Here is a 19,405-nt window from a genome sequence, read left to right as displayed (position 1 = left end):
AGTCTGCATGGATCAGCTGCACGAGATACAGGCAGATTGCGGGCAGCTGCAGAATGATTGTTCCGCCGGGACTGAGGGGCATGATTCCCATGCGGAGGGACAGCCTCCGCAATGCAGTCACCCGCCGTCCAGAAGGGCTACCGGCGATCATGATTCAGGATGTGCTGAGGATGGGATGAGGCTCAACGGCGCAGTCGCAGGGCAAACGGAATTATGTAATTGTTCATACTGCACAAAGTCTTGGAATGAATTGTGCAGACGGGGGATTGACAAGGTCTAGGTTTCACCGTTTCACCGAGCGCTAGCAACCCCAGATACTGGGGCCAGCAAATTGTGCGGCGTCTATCTGCCCACTGGCTTCACATCATTGAGCGCCAGAGGGCGAAACAGTTTCCAAAGCTCTTTTTTTATGTTTTGTCACAAAGAGCACCCGCTGCGCTCCGCGACAACAGGATCATCCTGGGACGGCAAACATATATCAGAGCGTAGGCCGCCGATTGTCTGTCTCAGCTGATCGATCTATCCGTTCCTCTTTTTCCCATTGATAAAAACAAAATATCTCTATCCCGAGATCGTGGAACCGACCCTTCCCCCCTTCGGCTTGACCGCACCTTATCCCGCACAATCCAGTCCACCATTCTCTACAACACCACCACGGGGAGCTCTTGCAATGATCCAACCCTTATCTCAATTACCATGAAGCTTACAGCACCTTCGCAGCTCTCTGTGAGGGTGTCGTCGCCGCTGTCCACAACTCTGACACCTCGTCCCATGCGCACTGGCATTAACTGCCGCCAACCGCAATGTCAACTCCAGATCAAGCGGTCCCCGATACCCAGCTGGGACTGACCAATGAAGAGATCTCCCTGCTGCGGCATCACCAGCAAGCTGCCGCCTCCACTGCTGGTGGCTCCTCCTCTCGCGCAGCGTCCCGCGCTTCCTCCCAAGGTCTGCTCCTCCTGGACAGCCATTCCCTCGCACAATTAAGCCGGCACTTTGATCGCTTGTTACAACAGATATCTGCACGACTGGAATACCTCTCCGAACAATCCCAGATGGTGGCACAGCAGCAGTACGACAGGGCAGGCAATGCGATCCAGATCGCGGATTCCGAGATTGCCCGATTTCACGACATATTGAGGCAAATTGATGAGCTAGAGGTGGACTTCGACCGGATAAGACATATAAGAGACATTGTGAGGGGTTATAGGCAGAGGATTGAGGAGATGGATCAGGAGTTGGAGCGCAGCGGCTCTAGTAGCCGTCACAGACATTCGTCACATCATTCTTCGTCGCATCGCCATCATGGACAAAGCTCTGGAAGCTCCAGGAGACATGGACACCACCATTGAGGTGGAAATCAAGGAGGAAAGGAGGGATATAAAATTGGTGGGTTATACGATGTGGTCTCACGGCCGACTGAGACAGGACGAAGGAAGGTCCATGGGGGCAATCCCTGGACCCTTCGGATGCGGATATGCAAGAGAAACGAGGCCTCACGGCTGGAAGAGGGAATAGCCTCGCGGCTCACTTACTTGGCGTTGTTATCTGGTTTGGACTTTTCCCTTTGTAGCGTCAATACCCAAAAAGCGTCTAGGAATCTCTGAAAGATGGCACTTGTAAGATTCGGACTTGAGGAGGACAGGTGATGAAGGAGCTCTTTATATATAATTCCCTTTTCAACGGCTTAATTGATATCTTCCGACTATTAGAGCTTTCCTGCACTGCGGATTGATATTCCCAGAGTGCCTCTGCATGTTCAATTCCTTGATTTCTGGTATCTGCAATGCAAGTGTCTTGGAACACAATTGACAGTTTGCCATCTAATAGCAAAGGCCACACCCGCTAGTAATAATACATGAGTAATCATGGTAAAGTTCGCCTGTCTTCCCATCGTCAGTTGCAAAGCTAAAGGTGTTCTACACATGACGGTCCAAAAACAAAAGTCAGAGCTTGCCGATTTTCAGGCGCAACGAACAGCAAACATATATATTAGAGTAAGGGTTTTTGCTAAATTCGGCTAATTGGATTGTCTTCGGGCACCGATAGCGCTGATAATAATTCGACTGTATGCTTAAAATCGGGCAATTCACATTCTTAACACAAAGGTGATATTCAGGGTCTGCTACGCACCTTTGAGAAGAACCCTACAAAAATTTGTACTGATAAACGAACTTCTATTCCCTAGCAATTAAAACCCTTGCACTCCATTTCCTCGTTCCATTTCCACCCAAATCCCCCCTCCGTTGAAGCTCAAAAATACTATATTTTTTTGCAAGGCTGATAAGGCTGAGCCTGGTATGCGCTCTCCACTGAAAGTGCCTCGCTTACCTGCCCCGAAAAGGTTAGCTCCCGCCTCGCAGATCCTGAACCACATCTTTTGTGAACGTCGAAAGTTGACTTCAGCCCTTTCAAGCTCAGCTTGACACGCCCAAACGATCACAAGTCCACGATGGATTCAAGCGTCAATGATATGCAGCAGGCCACGGCCGAGCTCGCCATTGCCCCTAATGATGCAAGTGAACTCGTCCCGTTACCCTTGAGCGTGCTTCGCCTTCAACACGAAATCCGCTCCACGCGACCCCCATCTGGTCTCGACAGTGGTGCTCTTCGAGTCCTTTTATTCCAGTCTTCACTTTTGCTTTTGTACGTGTGTGGAACTTTATTGCTGACTTCACTTATCTTATGTTTTACAGCCTCCTCAAGCTGCCAGTGCCCAGGCATCTCCTCCCTCTGCCTCCGGAGTCCCACAGCCTGTGCCCATCGAGGTAGAAGACCCGTTCGCCGTCATATCAAACAACAAGCTAGGATTCAAGTACAAGTATCCGCAAGCTGCTCCAACCCCGCCGGGCGAGGACGACGTAGTCTGGAATAAAGTCTACACAGCTGCCGATTCTCGCATGTACAACAAGCATCACAAGAGCGCAAACGAGTCCCGCAAATATCGCGAATCAGGCGAGACGCGGCATCTCGCGATTGAAATGCTCGCTAATAACAAAGCAAAGCACGCTGCAGCTGTTGCTGCCGCCAAAGCATCTGGCGTTCCCCTCTCCTCCGTCCGTTCAACTCCAAAAGCTTCCACATCAACGATGGCTTCGAAGAAGAAGGAGATCAAGAAGGAGGCATCCACGAGCTCCCGTGATGGAACCCCTGGTGGCGACGTCATACCCATGAGCATCTCCGAGAAGATCAAGAGCGAAGGTCGCGCCCGCAAGGTTCCTCCTGCTCCACCGTCCTCCAGCCAAGGTACTCCAGCCCCTTCCTCCGCGCCTAAGCAAGGTACTCCGTCCGCAACTGTCAAGCAAGGCACCCCTTCCAGTGGACTGCAAATGAATAGTCCCGCTCCTGAGAAGGCCAGTACCGTTCTGCCGCCAAAGGTACAGAAGCCAGCCAAGAAAGGCACTGCGACAACTGTCAAGAAGCAGCACGCTAAGAAGTCTAAGTCTGATGGTACGTCGTCACAATCATCCACGAGATACTGCAGTTCTAACTTTATAACAGCAGAGAAAGCCGGCACACCGAACACCAAGAGCGCCAGTCAACCATCCAGTCAAATGAATGCGACCGCGTCCGACTCCGAAAGCAACGATGGTGGAGAATACTGCATTTGCCGTGGCCCGGATGATCATCGTATGATGGTCTACTGTGACGGTGGTTGTGAGGACTGGTACCATTGCTCCTGCGTCGGTATCGACGAGGACGATGCGAAAGAGCTGCTCGATCGATTCATCTGCCCCAAGTGTCACAAGGAGGGTGAGCTTTTCACCACTTGGAAGCGTATGTGTCGTTGCAACAATGTCCCGACCATCCAGTGTCGCAAGGCTGCTCGTGTTGCAATGGATCCTCCCAGCAAGTACTGCAGCGACGAGTGCGCCTATCTCTTCTGGAAGTTTGTCTCGAGCATGGTTCGCAAGGATGACGCTCCCTCCATTGGAGGTGCTTTGAATTTCAGGGAGGTTGGCCAGCTCTTGAAGGAAGCCCCGACCGCGGAAGAATTCCACAAGTTGGGCCAGAAGCCAAGACTCCCGGTCAAGGAAGGAGCTGACCTTAGTATGATTGCAGCTCTCCTATTGTGTCGACATTGCTAACATAGTCACAGCTCGCCCAGTTGGTCTCGATTACCTCAACGACGATGAGAAGAAGCAGATCGAGGAGCTCAAGGAACAGAAGAAGACCCTCGAGGACCGTATCAAGATTTACCAAAATCAACAAAAGCTCTTGATCATGGTGAACGACCGTTCTAAGATCGCTGCCAAGGAACCCAACTTGGAGATCAAAGATTTCTGTGGCTTCGACAATCGTCTCTCTATGAACGAGGAAGAGTTCGATGATTGGTTCCACTCGGAGGAGGGCAAGCAGGCTTTCGCAACTGGCAGACTTGGTCCTCGCACCGCCGAGACGAAGGAGATCGGTGCTTGCATCCCTTATCCTGGTCAAGTTATTCCCGAACCCCCCAAGGTCTCCGCCGCCCTCGATAATATGTGCCTCAAGCCAAAGCGACGCTGCAGGCACCAGAATTGGCTCGCCATTCATGGTACTGACTTCGTTAATATGCAACAGATCCTTAAGCAGGAGATGAAGAAGTTGGCCGAAGCTGAAGAGGAGATTATCGAGGATGCTGAGCTTCGTGAGGCTACGAAGACTTACTACGCTGAGAACGAGACCATTCAGCTCTTTTGAGCAACGTGTTTCTTATTTCAATGGCGTTCATGGTGACGTACTATGCTTGAAATGAGACCGTCCCGCTCTTCCGAGCGGTGATGTTTCCTCATTCAAGGCGGTCGCACCAGCATGGTGGCGTTTTTTCCACGGCGCTTCATTTGCAGCATTTTCGGATTGTCAAATAATGGGCGTGGATATTGCGATATGGCGTTCTACGGCTGGAGATACCCCAACTGCATGTAGATGAGCGATGCTAATATGATGATGCATTCATAGATGTTTGTGCTTGGCAATGTCACTTCCGCCTAGGATGCAATCATGTCCCAAGTGAGAGACAGCAGATTCTTCCCTCTATTATCATTGGGTTGGGCCTCAAGTGCGACGAAACCAATGAGCTTCCAGTTGCGGCTCTTGCCATCTTTGGTGGCTTACCCAGCCACCACAACCCATAAGGCTACCATAAAAGATTCCTTCCCCACCTCAAACACCTTCATCTCTATTCTCTCTGTATCCTTCACATATCGCCCATCTCGTTACGGTCTTGCCGATTTGACCATTGTCCACCCCAAGCACCTTGAAGGTCAGTCTTCGTCGTTCTTCTGCGAGGAACGCTAGGCAAGGCTGCGCATCTGCATCAGCTTCAACAATGCGCTTGCTCGACACAACAACGCTCAAGCTCCACGAGTTCTTCGGGAGCGAGATCCCGTACTATGCTATTCTTTCTCATCGGTGGGGCGCCGATGAAGTCACGTTCCAGGACTTGCAGCAGGGTCGAGGCCCGACGATGGCGGGATGGGCGAAGATTGTAGGCTGTAGCGCCCAGGCTCGAAAGGAAGGCTGGGAATACGCCGTGAGCATTCTTGATTCTTTCCAAAGTGAACACAACTGGCAACTGAGAGCACTAGCTGACAAATGGCAGTGGATCGACTCATGCTGCATTGACAAATCAAGCAGCGCAGAGCTTTCGGAGGCGATTAACTCTATGTTTCAATGGTACAGGAATTCTCAAGTTTGCTATGCCTACCTCGTTGATGTTCCTACCGAAGAAGAGGACCACTGGGGAGAGGGCTCGGCGTTTCGGATGAGTGAATGGTTTACCAGGGGGTGGACTCTCCAGGAGCTTCTTGCACCGGACGCGGTATTCTTCTTCAACCGAGGTTGTAAGTACTAGGGAAGAATTCCCTTCCTAATTCCGGCCGTTTCGTGATCTCTTCAAGATAGTGTTTGAAACTCCACACAAACAATTTTCATCGAGCATTTGCTAAAACTCGGATTACTCAGGGGCCGAAATCGGAACGAGGCGTACCTTTAGCAAGCTAATAGCTTCTATTACTAGCATCCATGAGCACTTTTTAGAAGGAGGGTTCAAGGCGGCAAGTGTAGCCCAGAAATTCTCATGGGCCTCAAAAAGGCGGACACTGAGGGTCGAGGACACAGCCTATTGTCTAATGGGTCTTTTCCGGGTACATATGCCTCTCATATACGGCGAGGGTAACGATGCATTTACTCGGCTCCAACTTGAAATCATGAAGATTTCCGATGACGACTCCCTCTTTGCTTGGACATATCCAACAGATCCGTTTGACGCTCGGAGAATCGGGGGTAATGTCCTTGCAAATACTCCCGCGGACTTCCATGGTTCGGGCGACGTTTACGTCCCCCTTTCGGAGTTCAGATCCTCTCATCCATATTCAATGACCAACAAAGGATTGAGCATCTCAGTTGTGCTAATACCAGTAGCGGAAGTGTTAAAGAAATGTGATTCAAGGCTCAAAGCCGAAATCGATGAATTTTTGAGAAATCATGACCAATCGAACTTTTATTTCGCACCCTTGAGCTGCAGTGTACGGTCGACTCATCATTCCCCGGCCCGGAAGGCAGAACAAAGGCACATACTGCTTCCTCTAAAGCGATTAACCCTAGGGGACGGTTACATGTGGCACCGGCCTGGCAGCTCCCAACTGCATGGGCTCCCATATTCCGCAATTCCATTGGAGGGAAAAAAGAAGCAGATCTTCCTACCCCGTTTCCAATACATCTTTCCGGTACAGCGCCACGCGATTCCAAACAGTGACTTCCGGAAATTCGCAATAAGCGCCGAATATTTCTTCAGCAATGGTTTTGCCATATCTTCGGCTACCTGCCGCAGGGGCTCCGACAAAATCTTTGAAGGCCGTCCTCCCAGTATCACAAGGTGGCTCCCACCCGATAACGATGCCCACGATTGTACACTTATCATCCCAGAAGAATCTATGGCATTGGTGGAGTTCAAAGACATGACCGGCCCTGCAGAATGTCAGGATTCTTTTGTATTGGGGATCTACCACCAGGGATCTATTAGCGTTTTTCTGCTGCCACCTAATGGGAAGCCATTTAATGAGAGAGATTGGGAAGCCAGCAAGTGCCAGAGTTACAAATCATGTGATAGGGATGCTATAGCATTACCATCGGGGCATGTGATCTCTGTAGCTTTAAGAAAACGGGTTAGGGATGGTGAACTAATGTACGCGGTTGATTTCGACGTCCATCTCTCGTCCTCGATACGAAATCTAGCAGTAGAGAGATACACACCGCCACCAGAGATAGTCAGTCTCACAACATCTATTCTAGGAACGAATTTGGGGCCGGAATGAGTAGCGTGTCGGACAATCGCAACTTTTCAAGAAGGAAGATAACGCAAATGGTGGTGTTACGAATGTTGAACACAACTACGATTGTTCCAGCTTCTTGAATGGAAATGTGTACTCGTCTTACGACCACTTGATCCTTCCATATTCCGTCAGTCTCAGCGGGCCCGTTGTCAGCCCCGAATACTTTGACTTTATATGGACTCCAATGCCCAACGCCTCTTTTACTACAAGTCAAGTCAGTCCTCGTTGCTTCGCAGGTTCTTCGTACGCCGAGAAGAACTCACACCAGTATAACTTCCCATACGGTCTCCCTTCAGAAACACCACTCGTCCACTTCTCTTCCTTCATTTTTTTCTCGCTCTTTTTGCATATCTTGAAGGATCCTCGCAATCCAACGGTCCGCCAAGAGATCTATATTTTCCCCCACCATCCCCACCGAAATCCCAATGTCTCGGTTTCAGTCTCTTGATGCACGGCTGGAGTCGCAACAGCCACTACGTCGCTCTTTTAATCTTTCCACTCCACGATTCCTTTCTTCGGCTTAGCTGAGTAGTGCAAAACACACCCGTTGTCCCCACTCTTCACTTCCCAGCTCTTCCTACTCAAATGCGCCATTCTCCTCAGCACCACACTCCACTTATCTCTTCGGTCGCAAACAAACATTTCCGAATTCAACTACCCAGCAATCTCCAAATAATCCCCCTTTCCTTCCTCTTCGTCTCTCTCTAAACATCCCATTTTCTCCAAGCCCACTAGAAGACAGGATCTCGGAGATACTAATACTGCGAGTATGTCTGGAGAAGGGTCGTGACAGCTCGTATAATGCCTTGGTAGGAGTACTGGGTGTGCATGGTGAGATTAGCATGCTATTTGGGAGGATGGCGAGCGTGATAGGGGTTAGAGTGAAGGGTGGAGGGAGGCTGGATCGACCACCTTCTTCTTCATCGTTGTCAATGAAGGATGGAAGAGAAAGGGCCTTCTCTAGTGGAAGGGCGTAAAGGCGGTTGAGTTGCTTTCGTTGTACGAAGGAGGAGGCTCATCTTGGGTTGTGGGTGGTGGGTCTATTGTGCGTGAAATGTTCTCGAGGGTGGAAAGCCGTGACAGGGAAGTCCTTCCTATTTATCACCTCCCTTAAACCCCGAACGGATATATATACGAGATTGATGTTCTCATTCTGACCATGGGTCTTTTCTGCGTTATTTTTGCGAGGTCCTCCAGGCTAAGATGTCGTCTTGGCGATCATCCCCAGGATTAGCTCAGTCTCGCAAAATCATGGGGGTGGCTCAGTATTGTGGGTCTTCTCCCCTTCAAATTCCTCGCTTAAGAAAGGAGATGAGGTTGCCACTTCTTACTCTTGCAATGCTATTTTCTTCTGACTGACCGGACTCATCAAACAAGAATATATTTGATGTCAGAGCGTGGTGTACGCAAACGAGGGTTTCCATGAGCTCAAATTATCTCATTCATATAAGTACTTGTTCCTATATTATAGTTTCCCGCTAATTCTCTCGCCGGTTTCACTCTCCAAATCGTGTTCCTCTAAGGCTCGAATCATCTCTTCTTTGGGCGCGGGTAACTTCAACCACAGCTCACTCTACACAAACGTCTATGCGAGCAGACCCTTCACTCCCGTCGTCGTCACCCAATCTTCTTTCCCTTAGCGACCTTCAACAGCAGCGTTTCTCTTGGTTTGTACGCCATGTCGATGTAAATCCCGTTTTCAGCTGCAAAGATACTCTCCGGAAAAACTTCCACCCGCTCCAATCGCCAATTCCGTCCTAGCTTTTCCTATGATTCCTTTTCCCGTGGTCGCCAAGCACAAAACGAGACCGCCCTAGTCCGTGTTCTCTCCGCTTATTCAAGTCCTCCTCCCGTTTTCATCGCTGGTGACGACGAGAGTGTTTATTGCTCCGACAACGCAATCGTGCGAGGGAATTGATGTGAGTAAGTGGAGATTGAGACTTTATGTGGCATTGTTACGCTTGTGCCGCCGAAGGCTGGGGACTTGATAGGGGCTAGGGGCGTGTTGGACGTCGTTTTGTGGACGGTGTAGGTGTGTGGTAGGTTATGGTTCTTGAAAGATACCTGACGGAGGATGGGAGGTTTGCTGAATGAGATATTGAGGCCGAAGATGTAGATGTATTTTGCTTCTACTTCAGGGTTGACGAATTCCATGATGAGCTTTGAAGGGTTTCGTCAAAGCGGGGAGGACTGTGAGAAACAGGTATGAGAGTGATCTTAAACATGAGTCTATGTGAAAGGTCGACAATGAAAAAGGTACGGGGGACTTCCCGCTCTACCTGGGTGGTTTTTTGGTTAAAACTTGCTCACAACACAGGAAGCCACAAACGAACAGGACGGGAACGTGTCCGTATGCCCAAGACTTGGCATCTTTGAATAAGAGTTACCTTCAGTCGATTAAAACTGCAAATTCGTTGGGAGTTATAAATTGAAAGTTTGAGCTCGGCAGTTTGTTCAAAGCGGGTAAAGAATACTCCAGCAACCCCTTTTAGGGCGGGGTATTGCGGATATTGCGGATATGCCATAGCGGGGTAGCGAGCCCCTGAAACATCCCCGACTTACTACAATACCATCTTCAAAATACTCATCGGAGGACGAGATCTTACTTAAGCTTCCCATTTCTCTCTCTATAATCAGTTGTTATACTTTCTCTAAAAACATCAAAGCTGAAACTCCTGTTTTTCTGATTTTAGTTTCCATCTAACTTCTCAAAATGTCAGACCTACACTCCCTCCCCTCAGGCTCAAGACCAGAGAAAGCAATCCGCAACAACGGACCTGATAACTTAGTTCTCGAGCGATACAAACTCCGTGAGCTAGCAGAAGGATGGCCTTGCTACCGGTATGTCCCTTCCCCCTTTCCCATTACCTCTCTGCTAATACCAAAAAGCGACGCATGCGAATGGGAGAACCTGAAATCCATCTTCCACCCAAGCGCCTACATCTACACAACCTGGACCGGGCGAACACACTACCAGGACTTCATTTCCGCTTCTCAAGCAGGCATGGATAAGGGAGCCTTCATCATGCATCGGTGTCACGGGACCACAACCGACATCTCCCCCGACGGGAAGAGAGCAGTGACGAAAATGAAAGCTACCATTACGCAGCGATTTGAGATCCAGGGGTGCGAAGTGGATGCCGAGAGCGATTGTAGATTTTGCTTCTTCTGGCAGAAAGAAGAGAACGGGGATTGGAAAGCAAGGTTTGTGAGGCATTGGTATGAGAAGGATAAACTTATTGCTGTTAATCCGGCGAAGGTGCCGGTTTTGGATGAGGAGAGATTAAAGGGGTATCCGACGGGGTATCGCTATTTGGCGTATTGCCAAGAGGAGACGATGGGTGTGGTGGTTATGAGGGATATGCCAGGACATAGGAGGGAGGCCAGAAATATGAATGGGAAAAAACATGATGAGCTTTATTGGCTTTGTAAGAAGTGGGTCGAGGGGGAAGAGGTGGAGATTTGAGAGTGAGTGAGAGAGAACAGACTTGAAAAACTGCCCTTTTGAAGGAATGAAAAGATATCTGTATCCGTCCTGATATATCTGGTGTCTGTCTTTCTGTCTGGTATTACTCCCACGCCCGAGAGCCTTTTGAGGATGTTCTCTGAGATGAATATTTTGTTTGAGTGATATATTGGAATGTGGATGGGACAGCTCAGGCAGATGGTGTGCCTGTTGCATTAAAGATGGCGTCAACTTGGGAGAGAGGTGATTGAGAGTTTGATTGAAATGGTGGCATATACAGAAATCGCGGCATAAAGTATCGGGAGTACAGGGCATTTTGACCCTTGGTATTCTACAGGGAATGAATTTAGGGCAAGAGTTCGCTATCTCCAGGCGGTGCTCCCTAAATCGAAGCAAAGAGGCGCTGTAAGACATTCGCAATGGATATGTACGCATAGATCTTCTAGGGGGACAAGAATAGCTACAGCGAGATTAAAGTAAGACCTTACAGGCCCTTCAGTGGCCTACATAAAACATTTTATGAAAAACACACTGCATTCCCGATACTTTATGCCACTATTTACGTACGGAGTACAATTTGGGGCAAGTACATTACTTGAATTTGCTTATTTGAACCTGAGAAGATTCTCGGTGGTATTAAATGTAAAGATGAATTTCGTAGTGATAGCATCCCAGATCCTCCCTTTGCATGTACAGAATTTGGCATCACTTACACATTTCCTCCTTTATGAAAAGACCCCTTGCAGGGACAACTATGTGGCTGCCAACCCTGTACCGCAGGGGGATTAGCAGCAATTTCGGGTACCCGCTTTAGACCTGGATGACTCAAATCCAACGTCGTCGGGCTTCTTAGTACTTACCATCTTCCTTTGATATTCTTCCACTTCAAAATCCAAATTCCCCTGAAGACGAATAATTCAAGATGCCTGCTTATCGCAACAAGCAAGGACCGAACAAGGGGAAGCGCTTCCAAGGAAAGGGATGGCGGGACCCTTACGGTGGAAGCCTCTATTTCCAACTCAAGCGGGACAGCTTCTCACGGTGTCACGAAGTATCGCCGCGGCAAACCATGGACGGTCTCATTGATGATCTTATCCGTAAGTCTGACATTTTCAATTTGCCCTTAACGATTCGCGTTCCCCATTCTCAGGTCCACTTCTGACTGGCATCTAGGCGATGTACAAAGCGACTATCCTGAATTATATGAGGGCTTAGAGTTTGCGTTCTTCCTGAGGAAACATCCGCTTGAGCGGTCTTACGAGCGAGCCTTTAACGTCTTCGATGGCGGTGAGACGGTCTATGTCAAGATTGTGGATTACGAGGGGACGGAATACGTGAAGGATTACACGCCTGGTGGAGGCCGGTGGCAGGTGAAGAAAAGAGGCATGAAACCAAAGGTTGAGGACGTCGTTGCATCACATGGCATTGCGGAGGCATATCGGTTGGGGCTCTTGCAATGAATAAACATAGCGATTGTTGTTGATATTATGTCATCCTGGAAGTATTATTCTCGGCTGGGGAAGAGACTTGGTTCTGGATTGCCGAACCTATCTGTATTGCTCTATTGGTGACCGAATATTGTTCATGGAAGGTCATTGATTGAATATCACGTGCGTTCTTCCCATTGAGCCCAGCTTTGGCTCAACGAAACCTCATGCCTGAAAGCTCCTTTTATTCTATTCGGAGTATGTTACGTGGGCGAGAAGTTGATTCCATAGTTTGGGAGACATGGGACTGTTTCGAAAGCTGGGATGAGTCTGGCGGACGGTGGGGGCGAAATAGGAAAAGGCTAAAGAGATATCTCTAGAAGCAATTTTCGGTGTCAATGCGGTAGGAGGCACGTATAAATGACTGGCGAATACTCAGCAGTCTTGGGCAAACTTCTGTGAACATCTTAGGACGAAGTTCCTCCATTGTTAAAGATCACGTGTCTGGCTCGTGATCCATACTCGACTCGGCGATTTAAAAATTGCCAGATTTCTAGAGCATGTAAGGCTACAAGCGGCTAGATACGGATGAGAAGCAGTTTACATTTCGAGAAGGAGCCAGATATCCACTTCTGGACGTGATGAACCAGGATTTCAGAACCGTGGAAGAGCGTTTTGCCGGCGGGGTGAAGTGGGCGGAGGCAGAGACACTAGGTAACGTCTGCCAAATCGTGGAGAAATGGGCATTCTCTATGACTCGAATGATTTTCATATACAATCTTTAATACCACATCAGTATATCTCAACCAAAGAACTGCTTTTTCTTGAATTTCCCTCTTGGACACCATGGCGACCGAAACCGAGACTCTCACCCTCGATGGCACCAAGCATGTTCCTGATCAACGGAAATATCTTTACTTGGCTGGAGTTAACGTGATGCACTCCATCGCCCCTCCTATGCACAACTACATTGCCCAAACGTTAGGCTTGCCATGGCAGTTCATCAACCAAGAATGTCCCACGGTTGACTCCGTCATGGAGCTCTTCCGCGCCCCCACATTCGCAGGAGGCGTCGTTACAATGCCTTACAAGAAAACAATAATTCCCTTCCTAGACGAAGTCGATGATCTTGTGAAGATGCTGGGGGCGTGTAATAACGTTTATTTGACGAAAGAAGGGAAGTTAAGGGGAACGAACACGGATTGGAGGGGGATTAAGGGGTGTTTACTCTCGGGAACACCGGGCGGCGAGAACGAAGGGAGAGGGAAGCCGGCGTTGATTATTGGTGCCGGCGGAGCGAGCAGAGCAGCGTTGTATGCACTGTTTGCGGATCTGGAATGCGGGGAGATTTATGTGGTTAATAGGGATGCTGGGGAAGTGGAGGATTTGCTGGAGGATTCGAAGGCCTATGCTTTGAGTGAGGCGAGGCAGCCAAAAGTCCGTCATGTTACGGCTGTGGAGGAGGTAGAGGGATTGCAGGCGCCGTATTATATCGTTGGGACGGTGCCGGACTTTGAAGCGAAGACGGAAGAGGAGATCACGGCGAGAAGGATAATTGAGGGCCTTTTGGGGAAGGAGGAAAAGGGCGTGCTGCTGGATATGTGTTATAAACCGCGGAATACGCGGATTCTGAGGATGGGGAGGGAGAAGGGGTGGAAGACGGTTGATGGGACGGGTGTGATTGCCCATCAGATTGAGGAGCAGTGGAAGTTGTGGGCTGGTGCTGGGGAAGAGGAGAGGAAAGAGGTGCCGAAGCAGAAGGCGTGGGAGATTTTGAGGAAGGGGGCAGAGGAGAGCACGGCGATTAACTTCTAGATTGAAGGCATAAGGAAAGATTTTTTTAATGGCGCGTTAAAGAAGATTATAATAACACGTTTGTAACCAATCTAGAAGGATTCCTGAAGTCGGCGCGTCAAGAATGCGTGAGCAAAGCTGCTAACTTTGCTCACGTTCGCCACGACAGTCAACTGACTCAATCGAAGCATTTTCGGTGACTGATCTTAAACACAGCTCCATCTGACAAACAATGGAGATTGATGGACCTTGTCCAATACAAGCATGACTCTCTGATTTGGGAGCTGACGCGAGAGAAGATTGACAAGCAATGCCACCATCGCGAAAGACTTCACCCGGACCCACAAAAGTTTCCCCTCCAACGTCAACCCCGCCACGACGATCCGGAGAACACCAGCATTGGCAGCAAACGACGATGTAACTCCGCTGCAGAAGTGGGAGGTTTGAATCTCTGACAGATTTAACAAACATTCAACGTATATCTATCCATCTCAAAGACGGCAGAACGATTCGATTGAGCCACATATACCTACTGCAGGAGTACCCCGCATCTCGATCTCTTCAACTCCCAAACCAGCAGCCATGCCAGCAAAGAAAATCCTCCTCCTCAACGGCCCCAACCTCAACCTCCTCGGCACCCGCGAGCCACAGATCTACGGCAGCGAAACTCTTTCCGACATTGAGTCTCGCGCCGTCGCGCAAGCAGAATCCTCGGGAGCCACGCTCTCCTTCTTCCAAACGAACCACGAAGGAGCGCTCGTGGATCGGATCCAAGCAGCACGAACGGAAGGAATCGATGCCATCGTTATAAACCCTGCGGCTTTCACGCATTATAGCATTGCGTTGCGGGACGCTTTGCTTGCGGTATCAATTCCGTTTGTGGAGGTGCATGTTAGCAATATCCATGCCCGGGAGGAGTGGAGGAATAAGAGCTGGTTGAGTGACAAGGCTGTTGCTGTTATTTGTGGGTTGGGCACGTTTGGATATAAGACTGCTATTGAGTATTGTTTAGAGCATTTGAAGGATAAGGCGAAGCTCTGATATACCTGGGACACTCAGCTTTGGAGAGGAGAGAAAAAGTATTTTTTTTGCATATGTATGCCACGCAGGTTCTCTGTAATTGATTCCCGCCCTTTCTATTGCTGCTTATCTTGTCTTTGCCTCTCCGACAGAGCAGCAGCAATAGCACCCTTAACCTCTTCCAAAGGTAACTCCTCCATCTTACGCCCAGTCCAAATACAATCCTGCTCTAGCCCCTGATATATCATCGCCTCAGTCCCCAATATAACCTGCCAACCCTCTGTTTCCGCCAACTCCCCAATCTCAGTGTACGGGCTAGGATGGTAGCACATTTCCAGCAGCACGCCTTTGTCCTCTTTCCTCAGAAATGTGTCAATCACGCCCCTAACCTCCCTTTCTTCCTCCGTCCCTGGACTTTTATTAGGAACACAAGATACAATTGCTCCTGGAGAAGTTAATTCCTTGGCTTGCTCTGCAGTCTTGACATGCACCAGATCCTCTCCGAACCCGCCTCTCCTGCAGTCTGCGAGCACAGCCTCTGCATTCGTAGCACTGCGGTTGACGATGTAAATAGGGGAGCAGCCCAGCCATTCAACCAAAGCGTAAACAGCAGCCCTGCAACTTCCACCCGCACCAATCACCATTCCTGGCTTTCCCTTAAATATGTTCCCACCTTCCACGTTGTGTAGAAAGGCATCACGCACACCGTAACAGTCTGTATTCGCACCACACAGCATACGCTTTCCATCTTTCTGGGGGGCGGAGAGAAAGGCGGTGTTGCATGCCCCGATGGCTTCGCATTCTAGTGTGAGGGAGGACAGGTAAGGTATTATTGCGATTTTATGCGGCATCGTCACACTCGCGCCGTAGAATTTCGGGTCCTTGGTTAAGGAGAGGAAGGTGGGTATGGAGACGGAATCGAGCGGGATTTGGGAGTACTTCAGATCGAGCTGGTGGTATACTGTTTGGTGGAGGAGAGGGGAGAGCGAGTGTGTGATTGGGTGACCGAAGAGGTAGGCAATGCCGCTCAGGTGGGAGGTGTCTGAGAGCTTGGGGTTCGAGGGTGAGTTGTCTGGAGGCATGATCTGTTGTTGTTCCTTGGAGAGATCGGGAGAGGGTGTTGCGGTGTGAGAGAAGGAAGGAGAGCTGTCTGAGTCGACGGGTGAATTTGATGAGGAGTTGGGAATCTGGTACATCGTAACTTCCGTCTTAGTCGTCTGGCTTAGATGGATGGATTTATATTGCTGGTCGCTTGCAGCTCCTAGTGACTGGGGTATGTATTTTAGGGCATTTTGTGAAGTTCGTTGTTGAAGGGTGGTTGGAAGGAAAAGATGGGAGGATCAGTGGGAGAAAGGGGCTTTAAATAGTCGACCGATGAGCACGAGAACCTTCCAAGTGAATTGGTCTTGAATCATACTCTCTTGTTGTTGAATATTAAAAACGGGGGATAGGTAGGGTTTTCTCTTTTTGGTGAATGAATACAAAGTTAGTATTCGTAGACAGGCGAAAGATGATTGTCCCGTCTCTGACATTGGTGATTCGAACAGATGTCGAAGAGGTTGAAAAGAAATTTGAGGACTCCTTCAATAACTTCTGGGGAAGATTGCGTGACGCTGAACAACGTGGAACAGAACAATAACATAGCACAATACCATACAGATGACGATGAATACAGCAGCAAATCTGCTTTTCTAGTCCTGATTGATTGGAACGAGGAATATGCCGCGTGGCACAGGAACGGCAATAGAACATTTAGAAAGGGATCAGCAATTCTTCTTTGTTAGTATTTTAAATAGATGAACAGAGGGATGCAATCTTCATTTTCGTTCAAAAGAACATGTTCGAAACATATTCAAAACTCACCATGACCAAAAATCCGCGCTTACACAACCTTTTCATTACCTTCTCCAATCTTCAATGTCGACTCAACCTCGCTACCCGCAATGGACCCAACAATGGAGGCAGCTCGAGCACATCCATCGAAGATCTCCCTCCCGAAGTACGCCTTACTATCTTCGAACCTGAGATCAAAGACTGCATTCGAGAATTCTGACATCGAGAATGATTACCCCGGCACACCCCTTCTCGTAACGAACTCCACCACAAACATAGAGCGTGAGCTTCACAACAAAGCATTGAAGATCTATGAACGCCTCTCCCCTGGGATCTTCTACGATAACGAACAAGAATTTAACAAGCGGCCGATGCGCGAGCTGTTAAGACAGAAAACATACGACTTGTTGCGCCGCTTCGCTTTCGGGCTCAGAAGATTACCTGCAAGTCAAATCTTGTGCATGTTATGCTTGACTTCTCGCATATTACTGATGACTAAGGAAAGCAACGGAAGGTCTGGGGTCAGGCACACAGGGACAATGGAATGACCAAAGATCCTACGTCTCTCGCCCAACTCCTGATCGGGGGCACGGGAGAGGTTAAGAGACTTGTTTTGAAGGGGACTAAAGAATCCTTAGCAATTTGAGTTGGGGAGCCGTATCGAACGTTAAAGGACATTAGTATGGTGCTCGGAACACAATATATGCAGTTCAATGTAGAAGATGGGTTCCAAATATGGGTCTAGGACAACACCTTTGGGGGGTGGGGCGCGCCCATTTGTTTGGCCCAGGTGATAGTCAAAGAGAGTAAAACAAATACGTGAGATAGACTTAACACTGGCATAACATGGCTCAGCTGAAATCAATTCAAATCATTAAACAACTATTGCACAGACTCGTCTGAGTGGCGCATGTGAGTACCGAAATGGAGAAAGTATGCGCTTGTTTTCAACTTCATTACTTGCAGGCACGGTAATGCATCAAGTCTAAACGATCAAGAAGCAAAATCTACACTAGTGGAAATCAAAACAGACCAACATCAGACGATGAAGATTTCAAATTGATGCGCAAACGTTGATTATAAATTTTGCCCCTCTGTTAAACGTGGGGTCGAAAGAAAGGGGGTGGCGTCGCTTGAATTTATTTGCCGAGACAGCCAAAAAGTTTTGCCGCCACCTCTTGAATCCTTATCCAACTGCAACATCATTTTTCAACGGCGTCAAGATATGCCACAATTGGCGCTCTCCTCGCCCAGTATAGGTAGAGATGGACCGAGATGCGTCATTGGTGGGTATAGGGATCCGCGAGTGCGGGGACGGCCGCGGTACGCACTCTCCCTCTTCCGTGGAGCTTCTTCTCTTCACACACTTCATCCATCTCGATTTCCTTTCCGCAGATCTTCAAAAGTCAAATTGATCCCAGAGAAACACCACAACAATGTCCTACAAACCAGCAATAGCCTCCATGTCCCTCGGGCGTGCCTGGGTGCACCAGCTGCCCTACAAGCTCGACCAGGCAGTCGCTAACAACTTCACCGGCATCGAAATCTTCTTCGAAGACCTCGAATACCTCGCACGCGCCGAATCCAACCTGGCTACTTCTGCCACCCCTTCCCCCGAAGCACAACTCCGCGCCGCACAAACTATCCGCACTCTCTGCGACGAACGGAGTCTCTCGATTATCGGCCTCCAGCCATTCATGCATTACGAGGGCCTTCTGGATAGAGAGGAACACACGGCTAGGATTAAGAAGTTGGAGCTCTGGTTTAAGATTGCGAAGGTGTTGGGGACGGATGTTATACAAATCCCTGGGAATTTCTTAGGGACGGACCAAATCACCGGAGACTTGGACGTCGTCATCCAAGATCTGAAGGAAGTGGCGGACATGGGACTTGAAGAAAGGCCGATTATCAAGTTTGCCTACGAGAATCTTTGCTGGAGTACATTTTTCGATACTTGGGAGAAGGCTTGGGATCTCGTTGAACGGGTTGACCGTCCGAATTTCGGCATGTGTCTAGATACGTTTAATATTGCTGGGCGAGTTTATGCTGATCCTGCTGCTGCCGATGGGAAAACACCGAACGCGGAGGAAGATATGAAGAGGAGTCTGGAGGAGATGGTTAAGAGGGTAGATATTAAGAAGGTCTTTTATATTCAAGTTGTCGATGCGGAAAAGATGCGGAGTCCGTTGGTTGAAGGGCATGCGTTTTATGCTAAGGACCAACCGGCGAGAATGAGTTGGTCAAGGAATGCGAGGTTATTTGCTTTTGAGGAGGGTGGGTATTTGCCTGTGCTGGATGTGACGAAGGCCATTATTCAGGGGCTTGGGTATAAGGGGTGGGTGAGTATGGAGCTGTTCTCGAGAACGATGAACGAACCTGGGGGTGAAGTCCCAAAGGAACATGCTCGAAGAGCGAGGGAGGCATGGGAGAAGCTGGAGAAAGAAATCACAGGATGGCAGAGTAAGTAATCACAACTGAATCAAAGCATGAACCATCAACTACTTCGACCCTCCTACCTGCAATAGCTCTGATTCGTACTTACGCCGCACGGC

General features: G+C 49.1%; 7 protein-coding genes across 7 annotated transcripts; 6 read left to right on the top strand and 1 right to left on the bottom strand.

The window, feature by feature from the left end:
- The first annotated feature begins 380 nt into the window (after positions 1–380).
- K444DRAFT_612085 (uncharacterized protein) lies at positions 381–1,785 on the top strand. The gene has a single exon (XM_024880065.1). It carries the CDS (start codon positions 804–806, stop codon positions 1,350–1,352), a length of 549 nt encoding a protein of 182 aa, XP_024737726.1. The 5' UTR covers positions 381–803; the 3' UTR covers positions 1,353–1,785.
- Positions 1,786–2,452: 667 nt separating this feature from the next.
- K444DRAFT_662826 (uncharacterized protein) lies at positions 2,453–5,137 on the top strand (the record flags this gene model as incomplete). The annotated part of the gene is made up of 4 exons (XM_024886751.1): positions 2,453–2,650; positions 2,697–3,450; positions 3,502–4,050; positions 4,100–5,137. 4 exons carry the CDS (start codon positions 2,453–2,455, stop codon positions 4,678–4,680), a joined length of 2,082 nt encoding a protein of 693 aa, XP_024737725.1. The 3' UTR covers positions 4,681–5,137.
- Positions 5,138–5,308: 171 nt separating this feature from the next.
- K444DRAFT_497233 (HET-domain-containing protein) lies at positions 5,309–6,224 on the top strand (the record flags this gene model as incomplete). The annotated part of the gene is made up of 3 exons (XM_024873301.1): positions 5,309–5,512; positions 5,582–5,822; positions 5,944–6,224. Coding segments are annotated over 3 exons (726 nt in total), but the record flags the coding sequence as incomplete, so codon positions are not given.
- A 2,838-nt stretch (positions 6,225–9,062) lies between these two features.
- On the bottom strand, positions 9,063–9,536 carry K444DRAFT_720433 (uncharacterized protein). Its single transcript, XM_024888482.1, has one exon. The coding sequence runs from the start codon at positions 9,465–9,467 to the stop codon at positions 9,195–9,197; it is 273 nt and encodes a 90-aa protein (XP_024737723.1). The 5' UTR covers positions 9,468–9,536; the 3' UTR covers positions 9,063–9,194.
- Positions 9,537–9,907: 371 nt separating this feature from the next.
- K444DRAFT_662824 (uncharacterized protein) lies at positions 9,908–10,848 on the top strand. Its single transcript, XM_024886750.1, has 2 exons — positions 9,908–10,154; positions 10,203–10,848. The coding sequence occupies exons 1-2, from the start codon at positions 10,027–10,029 to the stop codon at positions 10,777–10,779; spliced, it is 705 nt and encodes a 234-aa protein (XP_024737722.1). The 5' UTR covers positions 9,908–10,026; the 3' UTR covers positions 10,780–10,848.
- Positions 10,849–11,664: 816 nt separating this feature from the next.
- K444DRAFT_662823 (uncharacterized protein) lies at positions 11,665–12,488 on the top strand. The gene is made up of 2 exons (XM_024886749.1): positions 11,665–11,876; positions 11,953–12,488. Exons 1-2 carry the CDS (start codon positions 11,702–11,704, stop codon positions 12,237–12,239), a joined length of 462 nt encoding a protein of 153 aa, XP_024737721.1. The 5' UTR covers positions 11,665–11,701; the 3' UTR covers positions 12,240–12,488.
- A 382-nt stretch (positions 12,489–12,870) lies between these two features.
- On the top strand, positions 12,871–19,359 carry K444DRAFT_652393 (3-dehydroshikimate dehydratase). Its single transcript, XM_024885790.1, has 2 exons — positions 12,871–13,881; positions 18,372–19,359. The coding sequence occupies exons 1-2, from the start codon at positions 13,053–13,055 to the stop codon at positions 19,319–19,321; spliced, it is 1,779 nt and encodes a 592-aa protein (XP_024737720.1). The 5' UTR covers positions 12,871–13,052; the 3' UTR covers positions 19,322–19,359.
- Positions 19,360–19,405: the final 46 nt, after the last annotated feature.

Source organism: Hyaloscypha bicolor (assembly GCF_002865645.1).
Source record: "Hyaloscypha bicolor E unplaced genomic scaffold K444scaffold_57, whole genome shotgun sequence".
In the NCBI taxonomy this organism is placed as follows: Eukaryota; Fungi; Ascomycota; class Leotiomycetes; order Helotiales; family Hyaloscyphaceae; genus Hyaloscypha; species Hyaloscypha bicolor.
This window is presented reverse-complemented; position numbering and strand designations above follow the sequence as displayed.

What these genes read in the sequence shown, in the direction of transcription:
- K444DRAFT_612085 (XM_024880065.1), top strand. Translation starts at nt 804, where the DNA reads ATGTCAACTCCAGATCAAGCGGTCCCCGATACCCAGCTGGGACTGACC.
- K444DRAFT_720433 (XM_024888482.1), bottom strand. Translation starts at nt 9,467, where the DNA reads ATGGAATTCGTCAACCCTGAAGTAGAAGCAAAATACATCTACATCTTC.
- K444DRAFT_662824 (XM_024886750.1), top strand. Translation starts at nt 10,027, where the DNA reads ATGTCAGACCTACACTCCCTCCCCTCAGGCTCAAGACCAGAGAAAGCA. An exon ending in GAAGGATGGCCTTGCTACCG is followed by an intron (nt 10,155 to 10,202) that starts GTATGTCCCTTC and finishes AATACCAAAAAG; the next exon opens with CGACGCATGCGAATGGGAGA.
- K444DRAFT_662823 (XM_024886749.1), top strand. Translation starts at nt 11,702, where the DNA reads ATGCCTGCTTATCGCAACAAGCAAGGACCGAACAAGGGGAAGCGCTTC. An exon ending in TCTCATTGATGATCTTATCC is followed by an intron (nt 11,877 to 11,952) that starts GTAAGTCTGACA and finishes ACTGGCATCTAG; the next exon opens with GCGATGTACAAAGCGACTAT.
- K444DRAFT_652393 (XM_024885790.1), top strand. Translation starts at nt 13,053, where the DNA reads ATGGCGACCGAAACCGAGACTCTCACCCTCGATGGCACCAAGCATGTT. An exon ending in GAAGACGGTTGATGGGACGG is followed by an intron (nt 13,882 to 18,371) that starts GTGTGATTGCCC and finishes TCGACCAGGCAG; the next exon opens with TCGCTAACAACTTCACCGGC.